We start from the raw sequence: 21,826 nt of genomic DNA, 5'->3' as shown, positions 1-21,826 counted from the left end.
TCTGGGCCATTGCCGTTGTGCGTTTGTGCTTTCAATGAACTTTTAGATGGGGGTTTTGGATCGTCTTCAGGAAAACAACTTGGATGTAACAGGTTAACTATTATTGTACTCCGTGACATTTTATGTCAATAATATAATATCATATAAAGAAAAACTTATTCAAAAAGACATTATATTTTTGAATCGGGATGTCGGGTAGCAGTGAATCCGTTCGATAGAAGTCCTCATATTCTCATGCAAGCAATCAATTTAAGGATGCAGAAAAATTAAAATTAAAAAAAGAAAATTCCAGACAAAGAAAATGATTTTCACGAGTCGAATTTTCAAATGCGTAGTGCATATTATACAATTACACTAAATAAAATGCCTTCCCTTCGTCTAATTCTAGAGCAGGCCAAGCAGCTTTTACTATGGAAAAGAATACAAACAGCTAATAGTTAACAATTATTGTGATTGCCAGCAGTATACGTCGTTTCTGTAAATCAAAAGGCAAAAACGATATATACGAAGTATGATTTTGAAGGATCGTAATTAAGTTACGTCAACATCTTGTGTTGATCGAGATAAAAAGAAAATGAAAGAGAAAGGAGGAGAAGTGAGAAGATTTGAAGATGAGAGAATCCTACTCATATATGCACACAAAACCTAACAACGAAAACATTCAAAGATAATCGAAAAAGATCAAATGGTTATCACTAAACAGCGGAAGCACTTTCGATGAGAGATTATTTTAGAAGTAGAGATATCATATATAATCCGGCTATGGACAAAAGTTCATCCTTTATTAAAGAATGTAATATCGATATGTCTTATAATATCATTTTAATCGCCAACAAAAAGTATCAACATATTATTAATACATTTTCAACAATATTGACACAACATCAATTGAAAGAACTAACATTCTACACAAGAGCGGATGTCATTGGGACCAAGGTGGTCTTATAACCAACTGGAGGCCAAAAAACACGGATGTGAAGGTCTTTTGGAAACCCTTCGAATGTTTGGTATGGGTCATTTTTGTGCCCACCAAATGCTTAATGTAATGTTTGCTAGACATATCTCAGTAGGTTGTGTTGACAACACTCGACAAAGATTCTCAATAGCACTCATCAGATTATCTATATTTGTTGACAAGCAACATGGTTTGGCTGACAACAAGAAGCCTTCCAAGTGTTTGACGAAAATTCTTGAATAAACAGATTTTTTTTTTTATGCGCCACTTCATGCTCTGTTTCTATCTAAAAATCTTAGACGTTTAACTCTGAACCCCCTTGAAGTTCAAATCCTAGATCTGCAACTGATGCTACATAAAGACTCCTACACAATATCGATACAAAAAATTCCATGTCATCATAGCAGACAATACGGTAAAGGGGTTTCACTTATCTGCACTTTATATGAACCAATGGATTAGCCAGGTCATGAGCACTAGAGTGATTTGTGACACAACTTGGCACTCCAAATCATTCTTGCTTTATCAAATAATACTCATCCAATCTCAGAAAAGAAATTAATTAACTTAATCAAACAACATCCTAATTACTGCAGTCCATATAATCACGTAAAAGGACTCGACACCCTCAACATTTCAATGGTCACCCCTCTTCCTATCTATCTCATGACGTCCTCCTATCTCTATGTCGTGTCAGGAGAGAGATAGGAATAGAGGGTCTGTGAAACTGGTGTATGGAAACGTACCGAGTTATTAAAAAGAAATATAACCTACAAAAACTCAAAAAATGGAACCTCGTGTACAAAAGCCTTAGGTAAATGCATTGAATCATTCTTCACTGCTGCTACAAAACAAAAGGTTAAGCTTCTTGTTCTATGAATGACAGATCAAGTTCTCAACAAGTACAATTCCAAGGTTGCTATGAACTATAAGTTTATAAAACTTTCTTGAATATAAGAACACCTACGATAATGGAGACAAGAACGGACGAGGCACCTTGTCTAGAAAGCCCAAATTCGGTCCATGTCAAGGGCTTTGTGACCTCAAGTAAGACGTTGCGGAACTGTACTCTTAAATCTTCTAGTGATCCAGTGTTATCAACCACTATGTCTGCCCTGGTCCGTTTTATATCGAGTGACATCTGAGCATTTATCCTGTTTCCAGCATCCTCCTCACTTGTTCTGTCCCTCGACATGAGTCTCCGGAGCTGCGTTTCAGGATCAACCCATACAACAACAATAGGCTTTGTCCATTTGTCCATCTTGGCCTCGAACAACAGAGGAACATCAAGAACAATAACCTTACACCCCTTCATCCATAGCTTCAAAGTTTCCCAAAAGATTCCAGACGATATATAAGGAGCTAGCAGTCTACAAGAAGATAAAAACTAGAGATTATAGCTGATATGATATGTAACTTGTGCGGTAAACTACACCTAACTAAATCCTCTCATAAAGTGGGACGAAAACAATTTGAATTCAACAAAATGTAACTGGACAAAACTAGAGATTATAGCCAATTCCTTTTAGTAAAAGGAATCGGCATTATTTCTGCAGTTTTTAAGAAATCACATGTGAATTTTGACCTTGACGCGTCAAAACTTGAGGGAGTACTATGGAGCCTATATGGTATAATTGCACAACCATAAGGGAAGTTTCTTTCCTTGGCCTCTCTAGGTTTTACACATAATGCAACACTATAGTTCCAACAAGAAGCCAGGAAATCCAATGGTGACTAAATTAAGAAACGAGTTTGATTTACTCAACTGCACTAGGGATAATGTAGAATCATATAGCAAAATGTTTAACAGAGCGGTACTCAATAAAATCGCAAACAAAAACTAGAGCTACTCGCAAAGGGGTAGTACCTACCGGTTAAGAAGTTGGCGCTTTTCTGGATTAGAGAACACAATTTGTCCCAGTTTAGGCCTATCAACTTCTCCATCTGGTTGCAAAATGTCATCTCCAAATGCTGAAACAACGTTTTTCCAGCCACCAGTGCCCTTCTTCAACACATCCTGAAACCAAAAAAATACTCAGTCCGCGAAACAGCCGAAAACAACACATTGCCATCAAATTCTTCCATGACATTGTCAAAAGCATAAATTTCATAGTCTGATCATCACTCACTCGAGCAACAAGATCGGCATCAGCGACTGGAATGCCACGTTCCTTGAAGAGATTCGAGACGGTACTCTTCCCGGAAGCAATTCCACCTGTCAACCCCACTATCCTCATTCGTTCTGCTCCTTCTGTTAGCAATTGATCCTACTATGCTACAACATTTGAAGCAGAATTACTTACAAAATTAAAGTAAATTAGCAAACCTTAAACATAATACTCGATAGTTTAATGGATTGGAATTTTGGGTTCCTAGAAATGAAGAGCCTTTGCTCTTCCCTGTAATTATTTCATAGTTTCGATTGCTTTTTTCTTAGTTCTCACTGTAAAAGACAAGAACTTTTCTACCTTGAAAAAGCGCTTGAAACAGGTGGTGTATGAGACTTTCCGACTTCGATCCGCCCAACGGGATGGCGGGTGGCCTGGCCTTTGAAGATCGGACGACGAGGAGGAGAACCAAGTCGGCGGCGAACTGGACGTGGCCGGATGGCGCCGGAGACTTGAAAAGCAGAGGCGCGGTACTGTTCGCGCAAGGAGATATTGAGGGGACGAGCACAGGTCTGACACGCCTGCCAAATGCTGCTGCTACACATGTAGCGGTAAGCCCAAGAAAAAGAGCTGAAACACAGTTTATCAGCCTTTACTTGATTCACTTAGCAAGAAGCGCATCTGGTGTAGTGGTATCATAGTACCCTCCCACGGTACTGACCAGGGTTCGATTCCCTGGATGCGCACGTTTATTTATTTATTATATATATATATATTTTTTTTTTGTGACCATTCATTTGAAATTTGATACTTCAGAACCAATACATTCTTAGAAAAGCACTTGAAAGCTTTTTAAGCACGTACTTGTAAGCCTCTGTTTCTATTTTCATTTCAGAATGCTTATAAGCGGGGCCAGTCCTAAGTATTTAGTAGTTCTGTCTAAAACTTAGATGGAGGTCCTTTATTTATTTTTTAATGTTATATTTCTTTATTATTTATTTTTTCAATTTTTTTCATCTATAAAACTAAAATATTACAAGTTATTGCAATATAAATAAGTTGTTTCATCGTCTAGGTTTTTTCCCTTACCTTCAAAGGTCTTGAGTTCGATACATGTTGGATGCGTTTTTGTTTTTTAAGTTTACAAATTTGCAAAAGCTTAAAATAGCAAAGCAATATCATAGGGATTCAAACCTAGCACATGGGCTATAAGGAAGAAGGGATAAACCGCTAGTGCTAGAACCATGGATAATGTTTCTTTTTCATCTAATCTATTTTATATGCATCTGTATACATGTAATGAAAATTTGGGGTCCTTCCGAATTGGAGGCCTTGTGCGGTGACACCTTTTGCACACCCTCAAGATCGACTCTGCTTATAAGGAACACTTTTGCTCATTAGTGCTATATGCCAGTCGAAATTGATACTTGAAACTCAAGAAATATAATTGACATCTTCTTTGAGTCTCGGATCACCAGCGGGGTTCCCTAGTCAGCATACTCGTGGGCAATCTATTGTGTAATTGCCCTTGATTCTGCATATCAGAAGGTGCACATCTTATATGCATAAATTCATATTTCAATATGTTGTGTGTGAATTTGATGACACGACTACAATTGCGATGCCCTATTCCAAGTCAATCAAGAATGGACATGTGTATTAATTTTTTCACATGAATGTCTAGACATGTTTGTAATACCCCGCATCCAATTATAGGTAAGTTTCTCTTGATGTGAATGAATCGTCAACTAGATTTTAAAAGATTTTAAGAGTCCATTCAAATAGAGGGTAGCTAATTAAAGGATTTGAAAAGACTAGATTTTATAAGATTTTTAGAATCCTAGTGCAGTCAACTAGAATTTTAACAGATTTTTGTAGAATCCATGCAAATCTGTAAGTATTTGAAAAATTTATAAAATTTGAAGGATGTCGTTCAATAAGAGATTTTGAAGGATGTGAGTAGGAATGTTAAGCATAACAAATCCTACCTCCATCCGTAGAATTTTTTTTCAACCCCTTGCTTTCTTTCCCTCTTTCCACTTTGCACCTCGAGCTTTCTTTTTCACTCTCAATTTTCTCCGAGAAACCCATCCTTCATTCCTTCTGCCATTTCACCCGCCCATCCCATCCTCTCAATATACAATCAATATATCATTATATATATGGGGAAAAATATAGCATTATATACTGTCGTATACAAAGATAGCAAAGTGGATACCTGTGGAGATAGGACTTGAAGAAGGTGAGAGGGGGCGTGAATAATTGAAGGGTTTGACTTGCACTTGCTTATGAACTCCTTCATTTCTCCTACCTTTGCAGCATCCATTCTTCTCTCTTTTTCTTTCTCTCTCTCGCTTTCTTTCTGTCTCTCTCCTCTCTCGTGAATTAGAGGAATCACTTTTCTAAAAGGTCAAAAGCTGAAGCGCTTTTACGAATGAATGATTACAGCGGAAGGTAGACTTTGGGAAGCTTAATTTGTATTTGATCCTTTTCTACTGGTGGAGGATCATGGAGGATTGGGGTTACTCAGAGACCTGGCCACAGTTCTCCATTATTTTTTTCAAGTTTATTCTTAATTTTTTTGTTTAAAAAAATAATTTTTAAAATAACAAAAAATTCTCTCAAAATTCATTCAAATCTTTAATCAAAGTCTATAAGAATTCTTAAAAATGTATTTGAAAGTTATAAGGATTCTACAATCCTTTGAATGTAAGAATAAACTAGACTTAAAAGATTAATACACTAGCCAAGAACACAAGGATTAATCAACTAAATCACAATCCTTAAATTATGTATGTAATATAAGTGTAAGAACTGCAGCAATGTTCATGGATGAAGAAGCCATGAAAACCTGCACACAACCTTCTCCTCTCTGCAAAACTCAATGCTCTCCAAGTTATAGGTAATTGGAACAATAAGAGCGTGCTTTGTGAGAGTAGGGGCTTGTGGTTTTATACTACAAGAACTGGATCGCTCTATAACAATCCCACAAGGAATACAAGACTGCATTCCTTATATCAGTATGAGTCCTATAAACGAGCAAACACATGAGTCCTCAATATACCAATATGATTGGATTAACTCTTGTCAACATGATTTAGACTTCTTTATAATATCAATTATCCCAAGACTTGTAAGAATCATACTCATACTCTTACATTCTCGCACTTGAGTATGATTCATCACAACAGATAATCATTTCAAATTATTACAAAGGTGATCACATAAGTCATTCATCAACACACTAGTACATAGACACAACCAGCTTACATAAGCCAAAACAATGAATTTATAATTGCATCTGCAACACAAAATACAGATTTAACTTACAAATCACAATGTCTAGTTCATGTTCATAGCAATGTATCTAAGCTCAAGAGTAAACCAAGACGTCTACTCCCACTCTTATAGCCCAAAATTGATATAAAAAATACCAAACATTCTTGACAGTAAGCTGTCAACTTAAAATTATTCATAATTGTATGAATAAACACACCTATGCATTTTAAAGTATTGAACTTAAGAATCTTTTTTGTTACATCGCAGAATTAACTCAAAAGTCACAACATACTTAATTTGCACTGTGTAATTATGTGAACTAATATGGCAAAACCAAACAAATTTGCTCCCACTCATCTAGGCCATACTTAACACAAACAAGTTAAGTACAAGTTAATAGCAACTATATTAACTAAAAGTCATTCCAATACAATGAATGACTAATCATAATTCATATGGAAACCAAATTCATTTCCTTTTGAATGCTAACCGACATAATAGGACCCTTCTCATTACTTAACAAATTAAGTAACACAAATAATTCAACCAATTGCTTCAATAAAACCATAAACTGGTTTTTAAGCATCCAAATGAATTATAATGCCCGGCCTAAATACTCTTAGCCTTATGCTTACAATCAAACATATGATTCTCCCACTTAAGCATAAGCAGAATGTACTGCATAGCCAATAAAGAAACCGGAGATATGAACCAATTGGTTCCCGATTCCTCACCAATTGCATAATCTCAGTTTAGTCATATACACCTAAACCATTATACAAACAGTCTATGTATCAAAAAATAGTCACAATCCATTCGGAAAAACTTATCTCACATAAACCCAAACTCACTAGTGTCAACAATGATCAAAATCTGAATTGCAAGCACAATATTTTTGCATTCAATTTGATCCTAACTAGTTTAATATCCATCAAGCAAGATCAACTAAAATTTGATACTGTTTGGACATAGAAGCACAAGTTATCTCGATTAAAACGAGATAATCAAGATCTCAACTTTTTAACAATATGATTTACATATAATAAATCTTTAACAAGATCGACATGTATCATAATTCAGTCTAGTCCAAAAATCAATTGCAAAAATACTAATTGACGCTTCAAAATCTCAAACAATTCCAATCAATAGAAAACCCATAATTTGTCAAAATTTCAAAATTAATATCTTATGAACTTTGAGATTGCATCAGATATGAATTAAAGGATACATACCAATTAATTAGCAAATTTTCATTAAGAGCAGCGGAAGCAAACAAGAAACGAAAATTCCAGACCAAATCTTGCCAATCGATGAGTTCTACTATCACAGCGAAATAGAATGCATTCTTGCCAACAAGACTTCACCAAAACAATTTATATCATTCCTTACAAGGAATAAATACAAGAACCTGCACATGTTTTCGGTTATACACTGCAAAGATTAACATTTATCGAACCCAAAGATTCCAAACTCCATCATTCATATGTACGGAAAACCACAAAACAAATTATATGTAGTCTAACCTAAACTGGGGATATGAATTACACTCTTAATTTTAAAGTCATCATTATGGATACTTGTATAATCTAATTTTGCCTTTTTTTATTTTTTATTATTTTTTATATTAAAATAATATTTCAAACCAGACCAATGCATTGTAACTATATGTATCATAAATACAAACAATGGCATCCAAATCCATTGGTTTAATATTAGAATCGCTTGGTCATTAAGCATACTTGCCCAGACAACATCAATTCATGGAGTACTCGTGCAGTCAGATTGATTCCATTCCAAATTGATATTCATCATATATGTCCCAAAACCAAACAGACAAAAGAGAACGATTGGTGTTGTATATGAACAAGTTTTATCCTCCACCAAGACTAATTTAATCAGAACCATAAACTCTTTAATGAAAAATAAAGAGCATACATAGACTAAATGTTACAATAATTTATTTATGCAGCAAAAGATGATTTCAGACATCCCACATAAATCACAAGTTGACATCCATAGGGATTTTGAGTTTAATCATGCCCTCATAGTATATATACAAATAATTAAACAGGCATAATCAAAATAGCAAAAGCCCTAATTCATCATGTTCAAACACATCACAATATAATCATGCATATAAGAAAACAATTAATCATGCATGATACAGTGAAATAAGTTACCATCATTGGATTCATATTCATCTAACCCGATTGCAATTCCTCGGCTCCAAATCAACGAAACAAATTATCTATCAATGCCTGAGACCCATCCATGCAGATTGCCATCACTTCAAATTCCCATAGACCCCATATCATTGAGAGTTAGCAATAAACCAATGTCTCGCCTCCACTTCTTGTAATTACTTCTCCAATGAGAATAAGCACACTTGCAAGATTAACTGAAACTGTAGACAATTGAAATCTCAAAAGGAGAACCAAAAGTTCTTGATTTCAATCTACTTTCACTTAATACACACTGATATGAACCAACTTAGTCATATATATAGCTTTTTCATCATGAATGAAAAGTATATATAGATTAAACAACTCATCAGTGAAGAGACAACTCTCAATGTAGATGCAGATTTCAATTTCAATTAAAACAAAAAACAATAAAACAATGAATGAGTCAATACCAATATGAAGAATCAGAAAGATAACAATATCTTCGTTCAATGGTTTTTAACAACATAATTAGTTGATCATAATACAAGTTTATTCATTACACTAATAATACAAGGAGGATTAATAAACCAAAATCATCTGAAATTCAAATTGATTACACCCCCTCATATAAACAAATTCATATTTCATATATGCTCCATGTGAATTTGATGTGAATGAACTGACATGTATTCCCCTGTGACAGTGATTGATTGATTTGGATACCGTTACAATGGCATCACAATTACAAATAAGTTTTATCTCAATGTGAGTGAGCTAAACACAGACTTACCAAAGAGCTTAAGATCTCCGTGTTCGAAAGCCGGAACTTGACCAAATGGCTGCATCACTTCAAGCAAAGAAATGTGAGATTTATTGACCATGAAAGAATGCTTGATAGTTTTGTTGTTCTTGTTATCATAGTAATCAGATACTTACATTGAGGGAAATGAAGGCTCCTTCTTGTGCTCACCAGTTCTCATGTCCATCTGAACAAGCTCTAATTCCATGTCTTTCTCATAGAGAGTAGCAAAAACTCGCATTGCACCGGTCGAAAAAACGTTCCCGTGGACCTTGATGGCAGCCATGACTCTGGAGGAATTGAGAAAGTAAGAAATTCGAGCAACTGTGATGTGATTTGGATCCTGATATGGCCTAGTCTTTATAAACCAATGATCATTGAGAAGGATCAACTGCTTCTGCAAAAGTGGCTTTTGGCACAAGCTAATTAGTTTGGGTGGGAGTTTTCAATTATTATTTATAGGTTGTTCTTCAAGAATAATATGTTAGTTGAAAAATGATAAGCGAACTGTCATTTTATTCTTCCTATACATTTTTATTTATTTGTTATTTTTGTTTAATTTATTTAATTCAATGGACTGTGAAATTCAGCTTGCTATTGGTTTTATTTTTTCAAGTTTTGGGCAAAAGCTTATGGTGTCGGCTGTTTCACCAGCTTCCCGAGGTTTTTTCTGGGGGGTTTCCATATGCACCCATTTCACTCCCTCCAGTCTTATTAAAATGCAAAAGCAAGTCCAAATACGACTTTCAGAGGAAGCAAGTGCAAGTCAAAATACGACTTTTGAAGGGAAACTTAATATGAGTTCAATTTTATGAGCTATTATTAGTTATAGTTCAATTTTGTTTAATTTTTGAGTTAGGTTCAGTGATTTTTTTATCCATATAAGCTTATTTGTATTCTCTTGCCAAATTTACCCTTAAATTGACTAATTAAGTAATTACTGTTTTTTGTTTTTGTTTTTAAAGTTGTGATTAATGTTAATCTTATCCTTAATTATAGAATTAGGGATTTACCTCTCTTTTTTTCTTTTCCTTCCCCAAACCGTTCATTTCTCTTTTCTTGTTTCAATTCTCTTTTCTTGTTTCTCCCTCACAATATCTTTCTCTTCCTGTGTTATTTTGTCTAGTAATCTTCCGTAATATTCCTCTTCTCCTCCTCCTTCCATAAGGATGATCAATATACATTTGATGGTTTAAAAAAAAGAATGCATAGTCAGCTTTTTTTTTTTTTTGCTTCTTTCTCCTTTATATATAATATATAATTTTGAAGTTCTATCGAATTAGCATTTTCTCTAGTGTTTCATCCCCCAATATCATTTTTCTTCACGATTTTTTTTGGTTTTTATCTACCGATATCACTTGTCCTTTTTTTTTTCTAGTTATTACATATTTTGTTGATAATCTATCTAAGATTAATTATGTTTATCTACCTGTACCATAGAGACTTAATATGACTCCAAATTTATGAGCCATTATTAGTTATAGTCCAATTTTGTTTAATTTTTGGATTAATGTTAATCTTATCGAGATTCAAATAATATAATTTAATTACGTCATTTAATTTACGATTAGGATGGAGTCGATGGACACACTAGAGCTCCTCGTGGAAGGATTTTTCGGTGTGCTTTGGACAAGAACAGAACACCATGTGTCATTGTATAATTGAATGGACACTTGAAAAAAAAAAATTCCTCCAATATATAATAACATGTGGAGTTCCACCATGTGTTCCGAGTGTATTGAAAAATCTCTTCTGATCATGCTCCTCCATACCCAAAAAATTATTTTTTAGGATATGCTGAGTTTTTAAACGGAGTAAACAAGTAGCAAACCTTGTCCTCTTAGTCAAAACCAATAATACTCAAACTAACAATAGGTCTTAGTTCAATATTGAGCACGGATTTTGTGAGAATAGAGACCACTATTTATATAAAATCAACCCATGTAATTCTCTTATTAGAATCCTTATATTAATACTGAACAAGTTACCTTAATGTATACAAAATGTTAAAACCAGTTTTCATACTTTCATTCAATCCTTCACAAATAAGGATGAAGTATATCTCTTTAGAGTGAGACTTTTCTATACGAAGCAAACAAGTAGCAGGCCTTTGGACTTATGGTCATGATCATATTCTAACAGAAGGCTCTTCTTGTTACAGGTTAGCCCACTCATTCGTTTGTATTTTAATTATATAACCATATATTTCTAACACAAATGACTGGTTTGGTGGAACACAAACTTCAAACACCAAAAGACATCAACCTTCGTAATGACAATGGAAGAACAACCTCAGAAATACAACAGCAGCAGTAGCAGAGTCTCGTCCTCCAACTACTTCGGGGAAACAGAAAATCAAACGAATGTTTGATTGATAACAGACGTTATTATTGTAGATCAATGACTCTAATGAGTAAGAAGCAGCAGCAGCAGCAATCTTTAGTACTTGTTTCGCAGGGCAATGACTTTGTTCCAAGCTGGCCTTGCTGTGATATCCGCTACCCATTCGCTAACATGGGGGCGGGATTCGAACAGCTTCTTCGATTGTGTCCCCATCAAGTAATGTATAGTGGGAAGGTGGTGAAGATCAGCCAAAGTGAAGCTTTCACCTGCCAAGTATTTCGACTGAGCCAGACGAGTCTCATATACATCAAGAACAGCAGCCAACTTGGCTTCATTTTCCTCCACAACTGCCGCGTCTGTGGTCATTTTAAATAGAGGCTTTATAGCTAGCTCAAAGGCCAGTTTTGAGGCCACCGGGTCGAACTTTTGGCCCTCCACCTCCGACCACAATGATATAATTGCCATCTTCTTCGAGTCTCGGATCACCAGCGGGGTTCCCTTGTCAGCATACTCGTGGGCAAGGTATTGTGTAATTGCCCTTGATTCTGCATACCAGAAGGTGCACAGCTGATCTTATATGCACAAATTCGTATTTCATATATGTTGTGTGTGAATTTGAAGGTCACGACTACAATTGCGATGCTGTATTCCAGGTCAATCGAGGACACATGTATTTTTACTTTTATCCACACGAATGTCCTTTATGGGTTTGTGATACCCCGTATCCCAATTACAGATAAATTTCTCTAGACGTGAACAAACTAAATGCAAATTTATCTTAATATAAACAATTTCATATTCATATACGCTGTGTGAATTTGATGTGAATGAACTAACATGCATCCTACTGTGATGGTGACTGATTGATTTGGATACCGTCAGAGTGGCATCCCTAGTTACAGATGAGGTTATCGAGACGTGAGTGAACTAACCACAAACTTACCAAAGAGCTTGAGATCTCCGTCTTCGAAAGCTGGAATTTGACCAAATGGCTGCATCAAATCAAGCAAAGAAATGTGAGATTTACTGACCATGAAAGGAATACTTAGTTTTGTTCTTCATGTTCTCATAGTAATCATATACTTACATTCAGGGAAATGAATGGCTCCTTTTTGTGTTCACCAGCTCCCATGTCGATCGGAACAAACTCGAACTCGATGTCTTTCTCATAAAGAGTAGCAAAAACTCGAATTGTAGGGGTCGAAAAAACGCTTCCGTGGACCTTGATGGCAGCCATGATTCTGGAGGAATTGAGAAGGTAAGAAATTTGAGCAACTGAGGAACAGGTGGTGTTATTTGGATCCTGATTTGCCTAGTATTTATAAGATAAATAATTGATTGGTTGGGAAAGAATGAGTTATTCATTATTTTTGTTTAATTTATTCAATCCGATAAAGTGTGTGAAATTAATATTATTGGTTTTATTTTTCACGAAGTATTGAGCAAAAGCTCCAAGGGGTTTTCAGATGCACATGAGCCCATGTTGCTTACTAGTTACTACTCTAAGAGCTCGTTTATAAATTCTTTTAAAATGATTGAAAATGCTTTTAGTGAAAATATTTTTGGAAAATCCTTAGTTAAAATGCTTGTAAATCCTGGAAAATCACTTAAAGTGTTTCCTGGAAGAAGCACATAACTGGTGCTTCTTGTAAAAAGCACTTCAAGTGCTTTTGAAACTCAAAAACATTTTCTTTAAAAATGTTTTAAGTCATTTTAAAAGTACATCCAAACAAGCCTTAAATTTGTAACCGTGCTTCCGAAAACTTGAGATCTAGATTCAGATAATATAATTTAATTTAATTACATAATTTAATGGGATCTTTTGATATAAGCCTCAGTTTTGAATCTTTTAGATCAAACATCCATGCCTTTTAGTGATTTGATTAAACTTTTTTTTGCCATAATTTTGGTGCTATATGCACATTATATTGTAACAAATTTCCTATAATCTAACATTTTAATCACACTCTCATCCATGAGAGATAATTATAAAAAAAAAAAAAAAAGGTTGGTTAGATTCAATTTATTTTCACAATAATGCTACAATTTAACAATAATTATCTACGATTTAAGATATTTTCTTTCCAAAATAGTTTAAAATATTTTTAAATCCCACAAAATCAAACGTACCAAAATAAGTTTTTCTTTTAGTATGTTAAGAGAAAATAGGATTGATGTGACATCCCACATCGCCCAGGGAAGGGATCCTTAAATGTATATTCCCATCCCTACCTAGCACGAGGCCTTTTGGGAGCTCACTGGCTTCGGGTTCCGTAGGAACTCCGAAGTTAAGCGAGAAGAGGGCTAGAGCACTCCCAGGATGGGTGACCCACTGGGAAGTTGCTCGTGAGTTCCCAAAAACAAAACCGTGAGGGAATGGTAAGCCCAAAGCGGACAATATCGTACTACGGTAGTGGAGCGAGCCCGGGAAGTCGTCCCACCCGGGCCGGGATGTGACAATTGATAATAACATAAACGTACCAAAACACAATGTGTACAAAATAAAACGTACCAAAATAAAAATAATGTACCAATATTAACTGTGAGAATCCGTTTTTGGTTAGGTTTCTGTGAAGTTTTAAGATCAAAAAATGGAGATCCTTTGCAAGCATCCAGGAACATCCGATAAAATTAGGGGTTTGGTGTGTGGAGATTGTTAGATGGGTTATCTTGTCAAAGCTAGGAATATCAAGGTGTGTGGTTTATGTAATGTGTTGCAAATTATACCTATTTTCAAATACCTCTATTTGAAGTCAAAGATGTTGGATTTGTGAAAATGCTTTTGGAATTATTAATATAGTGACATGTGGAATTGTTCATGGAACATGAGAACTTTAGTGTTGTATTAATCCGAGGGATAAATGTAAATTGCACACAGAGACATTAGGGCAGAATGGCCAATAGGAGTCACGTGATGAGTTACTATTTATGAAGGATATAATGAACACATAAATGGATGATATGATATGGCACTACGTGCATAATGATTTGATATTATTATTGTATTTTCTATAGTGACTAAAATGGCATCGCGTGACTAACATATTACATATTCTACTCACTGAGCGACGTGGTTGTTGCTCACCCCTCACCCTTTTATTTTTCAGATGAGTTATTTGACAAGGCAGGTGCTAAACGAGTTGAGTTTGGGTTAGACAAGGGATTTAAGAGTTTTCTTATTTTTGTGCACTCTGCAAGAATTTTGTAATAATTACTTGTATAAGAGAACCTTTGTTTTACGTTTATAGTTTTACTTTTACTTGTGCACCAGGCGTGGGGTCCCACCAACCTCGGGTTTGGGGCGTGACATTAACAATATGTATCAAAACAAACACACCAAAATTGCAAATAGATGTACCAATTAATGATTTTTGTAAATTAAAATGTACCCGCAGATAATATATATGTAATGTATTGTACCTAATAATAATTTGTCAAAAACTATACTTAAAAAAATAGCAAAAAAAAAAAAAAAATCACAAAAAAATTGAAAAATTTCACAGAGTTTTTATGCTGATCACCAACTAATTGAAAGAAAGAGAAAAACCATTTGGAAAATGAAATAATATGAAATGTTTGCATAACAAAAAAACAAAAACTCATTGAAAAAACATATCTCGAATAAAAGAAAATATAGTTTAACTACTAATATCTCTACTAAATAAGGAAAAGTGCATCATGGAGATAAAATGATAAATTCAAAAATTATTTTAATTTAAAAAAATATAATAATGATATGTAATTTAGCTTGAGGATGGTTATTGGTCAAAGCATTTTAATCAAATTTTAAAAAGTATAGATCTTTAATCTAAATAATATAAAAAAACTGTAAGGAACTATAACTCTAATTTTTCCTAATTTAATTTAAGAGTAGGCCCGGGTGGACAGTGAGCTGGTCATGCTCCTCCACCATTCAAAAAATTATTTCTTTTTTGTTAGATAGTGCACATATATTTTTTAGGATATGCCGAGTTTCTAAACGGAATAAAATATGAGACGCGGTTTCTGCGCTTGTTGTTTATTCATGTTTTTTTCAATCGAAGGAATATAATGTGTGAACATGACCTTTTTAGAAGCGCATATGAATCCATTTGGGTTGCGAAAGCGATGGGTTTGCGAGAGGTCTCTGGTGTGCTAGACGCAAGGATTTCATTAAAGTATTTGTGTTGTTCACAATGAACATGTCCTTCTGCAATATTGCGTCAACAACACTTGTACAAAGTTTGGTGGTTTGTAAAATAAAAGTAATTGAGTTGGAAAAGACTATGGCAATTGGCAACTTCCTTTGCTCTGGGCCATTGCCATTGTGCTTTCAATGAACATTTTAATTGGGGTTTTGGATTATCTTCAGGAAAACAACTTATATGTAACAGGTTTTTTATTATTGTACTCTGTGACATTCTGTCTCAGTAATACAATATCATGTAGAGAAAAACTTACCCAAAAAGAAATTATATTTTTGAATTGGGGTATTGGGTAGTAGTGAATCCGTTTGATAGAAGTCCTCATATTCTCATGCAAGGTTCTAAAAACACTAGGCGTTAGTCGGGCGGTGGGCTGGCGCCTAGCGCCTAGGTGGCTAGGCGGGCACCTAGGCGGATTTAGGTAAATTTCTTATATATTATATGAATTAATTAAATTTACCATATCAGATGTAAATAATTATTGAATAATATGTTATTTCTTATAGAAGAACATACATATATGAATGTTTACATTTCTAATATGCTTGCCTAGAAAAAAAAAAATCTAATAATTTATAATTTATATAACATTTATATACATATAATGTACATGCCAAACTTTTAAAATATAAAAAGCCCACGCCCATGCAAGTGGGTGGTTCTCATAATAAACCATCTGATGAAAGTAGCTGTCCACCTTACCTTTTTCACATTACCCAAGATGGACCCATCACCAGCTTTTGACCTTTCAGAAACTCAAGAAGAAAATTTCGTTTTTTCTTCTTTCTTTGCCCTTTAAGAAACTCAAAATTGAATCTTTTAGTCTCTCTCTCTCGGCACTTTCTCCTCTATCATCTTTGTTCTTCTTCTTCGCCCCTTCACTTTCAGAACCTCAAAATTGGATCTCAAATCCAACTTGCACCAACGCAAATTGAAATGTTTAATACTCTCTCTCTCTCTCTCTCTCTCTCTCTCTCTCTCATCCCTCATCTTCGTTCTTCTTCTTCGCCCTTTCACTTTCAAAACCTTAAAATTGGATCTCAAATCCAACTTGCGCTGCCACAGATTGAAATGTTTAATACTCTCTCTCTTTCTCTCTCTCCCTCTCTCTCTTTGCACTCTTTCTTCCCTTATCTTCACAGAGACGAGCTGTAGAAATTCGTCGGAGCTCTGCTGCTACATACGAGATATGAAGTTGTAGATCCGGTTGCGAAAATTGTAGCGAGTTTGGGATTTGCAGCTAGATTCAAACCATCTAGACTGTCGCCTAGCCCACCTAGGGCGCCTAGCGAGTGCCTTGGTGGCCACCTTAGTCATCCCAGCCTAACTGAACGTTTTGGTCTAAATTGGGTCGGAGCTCCACCGCCCAGCACCTAGGCCAATTTTTAGAGCACTGTTTTCAGTGCAAGCAATCAATTTAAAGATACAGAAAAATTAAAATTAAAAAGAAAAAATCCAGACAAAGAAAATGATTTTCATGAGTGGAATTTTCAAATGTGTAGTACATATTACACAATTACAGTAAATAAAATGCATTCCTTTCATATAATTGCCAAGCAGCTTTTAGTATGGAAAAGAATGCAAATAACTATAGTTAACAATTATTGTGATTGCCAGCTGTATATGTCGTCCCTGTAAATCAAAAGGCAAAAGCAATATATACAGAGGAATCCGGATCCAAGTTAGATCCTATTTGTGAGGATTCTGGAATTTGTGAAACGTGTCCGTTTATCGTATATCGTTTGGTCATAAATCATTTTAAATATTTTTATTTAAAATTAAACACAAACAGTGTTAGAATTCCTCTGTCCCACATCGGCCAGAAGGCTTGAGAACAAGCCCTTTAAATAGAATTACCCCACTCTAACTAACACCGAGACCTTTTGTGATAAAATCTCACACATAACAAATTGAGCAGGTGGTCAAGTGGGGACAATATCGGTGTTGTTGGAGTAGCTTGTCTACCTGAAATTTAATATGGTATTAGAGCCAGGGGACGAGCCCGTACATCCACGTGAACGGGTGGGTCCCACTTGACCCCACGTGAACGGGTAAGCCTTAGCTTGGCTCCACGTGGTTGCTGATGTGTGGAACTCCACGTGTGACCCATAAAATGGGATCTCACGTGCGAGGGAGTGTTAGAATTCCTCTGTCTACATCGGCCAAAAGGCTTGAGAACAAGCCATTTAAATAGAATTACCCTCACTCTAACTAACACCGAGGCCTTTTGATAAAACCCTACACCTGACGGATTGAGCAGGTGGTCAAGTGGAGATAGTATCAGTGTTGTTGGAGTGAGCCCATGACCTGTCTACCTGAAATTTAAGATGGTATCAGAGCCAGGGGACAGGCCCATACTGCCACGTGAACATGTGGGTCCCCTTTGATCGCACGTGAATGGGTGAGCCCCGACTTGGCTCCATGTAAACCAAGAGATGCCACGTGAATAGGTGGGTCTCCATTGGTCCCACGCAAAGGGGTGAGCCCCAACTTGGCTCCACGTGGTTGCCGATGTGTGGAACTTCATGTGACTCATAAAATAGGGTTTCACGTGCGAGGGAGTGTTAGAATTATTCTGTTCCCACATCGGCTAGAAGCTTGAAACAAGCTCATAGAATTATTGCACTCTAACTAACACCGAGGCTTTTTGGATTAAAACGCCACACCTAACGGATTGAGTAGGTGGCCAAGTGGGGACATTATCGGTGATGTTGGAGTGGGCCCATGGCTCGTCTACCTGAAATTTAACAAATAGTACTTGAAAAAAATTGACCGCACCATGTACGATGAACAAATACGATTCACGGATCTTCAGGATTGTCACCAAAAGGATATGGAAAGGATCTTATTAGTATACAGAGTATGATTTTGAAGGATTGAAATTAAGTCACGTGAACATCTTGTGTTGATAGAGATAGTAAGAAAATAAAAGAGAAGGGGAGGAGAAGTGAGAAGATTTGAAGATGAGAGAATCATGCTTATATACACACACAAAAGATAACAATAAAAACATTCTCAGAGACAATCGAAAAAGATCAAATGGTTATCACTAAACAGCGGAAGCACTTCTGATGAGAGATTATTTTAGAAGTAGAGATATCATATATAATCCGGCTAAGGACAAAAGTTCATCCTTTATTAAAGAATGTAATATCGATATGTCATTAGTCATGTGTTTATAACATCATTTTAATCGCCAACAAAAAGTATCAACATATTATTAATACATTTTCAACAATATTGACACAATATCAATTGAAAGAATTAACATTCTACACAAGGGCGGATGTACTTAGGACCAAGGTGGTCTCATAACCAACCGGAGGCCAAAAAACACGCATGTGAATGTCCTTCGGGAACCCTTTGAATGTTTGGTATGGATTCTTTTTGTGCCCACAAAATGCTTAATGTAATGTTTGATAGACATATCTCAATAGTTTGTATTGACAACACTCAACAAAAACTTTCAATAGCACTCATCAAATTGTCTATATCTGCTGACATGCAACATGGTTCGGTTGACAACAGGAAGCCTTCCAAGTGTTTGATGAAATTTCTTGAACAAACATTTTTTTTTTTTTTTTTGTAGCCACTTTATGCTTTGTTTTTATCTAAAAATCTTAAACGTTTAATATTGAAACCCCTTAAAGTTCAAATCCTAGATCTGCCATTGATGCTACATAAAGACTCGTACACCATATCGATACAAAAAATTCCATGTCATCATAGCAGACAATAACGGTAAAGAGGTTTCACTTACCTGCACTTTATATGAAACAATGGATTAGCTACGTCATGAGCACCAGAGTGATTTGTGACACAACTTGGCACTCCAATCATTCTTGCTTTATCAAATAATACACATCCAATCTCAGAAAAGAAATCAATTAACTTAATCACTACAACATCCTAATTAATGCAGTCCATATAATCACGTAAAATGACTCGACTTCCTTTTCGACATGACACCCTCAACATTTCAATCGTCACCCTCTCTTCCTATCCTCCTATCTCTATGTTGTGTCAGGAGAGAGATAGGAATAGAAGGTCTGTGAAACTGGGGTATGGACACGTACCGAGTTATTAAAAAGAAATATAACCTACAAAAACTAAAAAAATTGAACCTCAAGTGCAATAGTCTTAGGAAAATGCATTGAATCATTCTTCATTGTTGCTACAAAATAAAAGGTGAAGCTTCTTGTTCTATGAATGACGGATCAAGTTCTCAACAAGTACAATTCCAAGGTTGCTATAAACTATGAGTTTTATAAAACTTTCTTGAATATAAGAACACCTACGACAATGGAGACAAAAACCGACGAGGCACCTTGTCTAGAAAGCCCAAATTCGGTCCATGTCAAGGGCTTTGTGACCTCAAGTAAGACGTTGCGGAACTGTACTCTTAAATCTTCTAGTGATCCAGTGTTATCAACCACTATGTCTGCCCTGGCCCGTTTTATATCGAGTGACATCTGAGCATTTATCCTGTTTCCAGCATCCTCCTGACTTGTTCTGTCCCTCAACATGAGTCTCCGGAGCTGCGTTTCAGGATCAACCCATACAACAACAATAGGCTTTGTCCATTTGTCCATCTTGGCCTCGAACAACAGAGGAACATCAAGAACAATAACCTTACATCCCTTCATCCATAGCTTCAAAATTTCCCAAAAGATTCCAGACGATATATAAGGAGCTAGCAGTCTACAAGAAGATAAAAACTAGAGATTATAGCTGATATGAGATGTAACTTGTGCGGTAAACTACACCTAACTAAATCTCTCATAAAGTGGGACCAAAATAATTTGAATTCGACAAAATGTAACAGGACAAAACTAGAGATTATAGCCGATTCCTTTTAGTAAAAGGAATCGGCATTATTTCTGCAGTTTTTAAGAAATCACATGTGAATTTTGACTTTGACGCGTCAAAACTCGAGGGAGTACTATGGAGCCTATATGGTATAATTGCACAACCATAAGGGATGTTTCTTTCCTTGGCTTCTCTAGGTTTTACATATAATGCAACACTTATCTTTCCAACAAGAAGCCAGGAAATCCAATGGTGACTAAATTAAGAAACGAGTTTGATTTACTCAACTGCACTAGGGATAATGTAGAATCATATAGCAAAATGTTTAACAGAGCGGTACTCAATAAAATCGCAAACAAGAACTAGAGCTACTCGCAAAGGGGTAGTACCTACCGGTTAAGAAGTTGGCGCTTTTCTGGATTAGAGAACACAATTTGTCCCAGTTTAGGCCTATCAACTTCTCCATCAGGTTGCAAAATGTCCTCTCCAAATGCTGAAACAACGTTTTTCCAGCCACCAGTGCCCTTCTTCAACACATCCTGAAACCGAAAAAATTACTCAGTCCGCGAAACAGCCGAAAACAACACATTGCCATCAAATTCTTCCATGACATTGTCAAAAGCATAAATTTCGTAGTCTGATCATCACTCACTCGAGCAACAAGATCGGCATCAACGACTGGAATGCCACGTTCCTTGAAGAGATTCGAGACGGTACTCTTCCCGGAAGCAATTCCACCTGTCAACCCCACTATCCTCATTCTTTCTGCTCTTTCTGTTAGCAATTGATCCTACTATGCTACAACATTTTAAGCAAAATTACTTACAAAATTAAAGTAAATTAGCAAACTTTAAGCATAATACTCGATATTTTAATGGATTGGAATTTTGGGTTCCTAGAAATGAAGAGCCTTTGCTCTTCCCTGTAATTATTTCATAGTTTCGATTGCTTTTTTCTTAGTTCTCACTGTAAAAGACAAGAACTTTTCTACCTTGAAAAAGCGCTTGAAACAGGTGGTGGTATGAGACTTTCCGACTTCGATCCGCCCAACTGGGTGGCGGGTGGCCTGCCCTTTGAAGATCGGACGACGAGGAGGAGAACCAAGTCGGCGGCGAACTGGACGTGGCCGGATGGCGCCGGAAACTTGAAGAGCAGAGGCACGGTACTGTTCGCGCAAGGAGATA

General features: G+C 35.9%; 3 protein-coding genes and 1 non-coding gene across 8 annotated transcripts; 1 reads left to right on the top strand and 3 right to left on the bottom strand.

Annotated features, from left to right (window-relative positions):
* Positions 1-1,755: 1,755 nt before the first annotated feature.
* On the bottom strand, positions 1,756-21,740 carry LOC125468017 (dephospho-CoA kinase-like). 3 transcript variants are annotated; one of them, XM_048585644.1, is made up of 4 exons: positions 21,634-21,740; positions 3,085-3,230; positions 2,827-2,972; positions 1,756-2,325 (listed from the first exon to the last, which is right to left on the bottom strand). In XM_048585644.1, the coding sequence occupies exons 2-4, from the start codon at positions 3,190-3,192 to the stop codon at positions 1,890-1,892; spliced, it is 690 nt and encodes a 229-aa protein (XP_048441601.1). In that variant the 5' UTR covers positions 3,193-3,230; positions 21,634-21,740; the 3' UTR covers positions 1,756-1,889. The 3 variants fall into 3 exon arrangements, with proteins under 3 accessions (XP_048441601.1, XP_009351169.2, XP_009351170.2); XM_009352894.3 differs by lacking the exon at positions 21,634-21,740 and adding an exon at positions 3,424-3,658; XM_009352895.3 differs by lacking the exon at positions 21,634-21,740 and adding an exon at positions 3,424-3,658 and having other exon boundaries at positions 3,085-3,225.
* Positions 3,739-3,809, top strand: TRNAG-CCC. The gene has a single exon. It is a non-coding gene; the product is annotated as a tRNA-Gly (tRNA).
* Positions 11,485-12,998, bottom strand: LOC125478012 (glutathione S-transferase-like). The gene is made up of 3 exons (XM_048585645.1): positions 12,737-12,998; positions 12,593-12,641; positions 11,485-12,194 (listed from the first exon to the last, which is right to left on the bottom strand). Exons 1-3 carry the CDS (start codon positions 12,884-12,886, stop codon positions 11,746-11,748), a joined length of 648 nt encoding a protein of 215 aa, XP_048441602.1. The 5' UTR covers positions 12,887-12,998; the 3' UTR covers positions 11,485-11,745.
* Positions 19,959-21,776, bottom strand: LOC103942708 (dephospho-CoA kinase). 3 transcript variants are annotated; one of them, XM_048585640.1, is made up of 4 exons: positions 21,634-21,776; positions 21,295-21,440; positions 21,036-21,181; positions 19,959-20,534 (listed from the first exon to the last, which is right to left on the bottom strand). In XM_048585640.1, the coding sequence occupies exons 2-4, from the start codon at positions 21,400-21,402 to the stop codon at positions 20,099-20,101; spliced, it is 690 nt and encodes a 229-aa protein (XP_048441597.1). In that variant the 5' UTR covers positions 21,403-21,440; positions 21,634-21,776; the 3' UTR covers positions 19,959-20,098. The 3 variants fall into 3 exon arrangements, with proteins under 3 accessions (XP_048441597.1, XP_048441598.1, XP_048441600.1); XM_048585641.1 differs by having other exon boundaries at positions 21,295-21,435; positions 21,634-21,775; XM_048585643.1 differs by having other exon boundaries at positions 21,295-21,432; positions 21,634-21,768.
* Between the last annotated feature and the right edge of the window lie 50 nt (positions 21,777-21,826).

This window comes from the organism of the source record quoted next, unplaced genomic scaffold, assembly GCF_019419815.1.
Source record: "Pyrus x bretschneideri cultivar Hongxiangsu unplaced genomic scaffold, Pyrus_bretschneideri_v1 Contig23, whole genome shotgun sequence".
In the NCBI taxonomy this organism is placed as follows: Eukaryota; Viridiplantae; Streptophyta; class Magnoliopsida; order Rosales; family Rosaceae; genus Pyrus; species Pyrus x bretschneideri.
The sequence above is the reverse complement of the archived record's forward strand: the minus strand, read 5'-3'. Positions and strand labels throughout refer to the sequence as shown.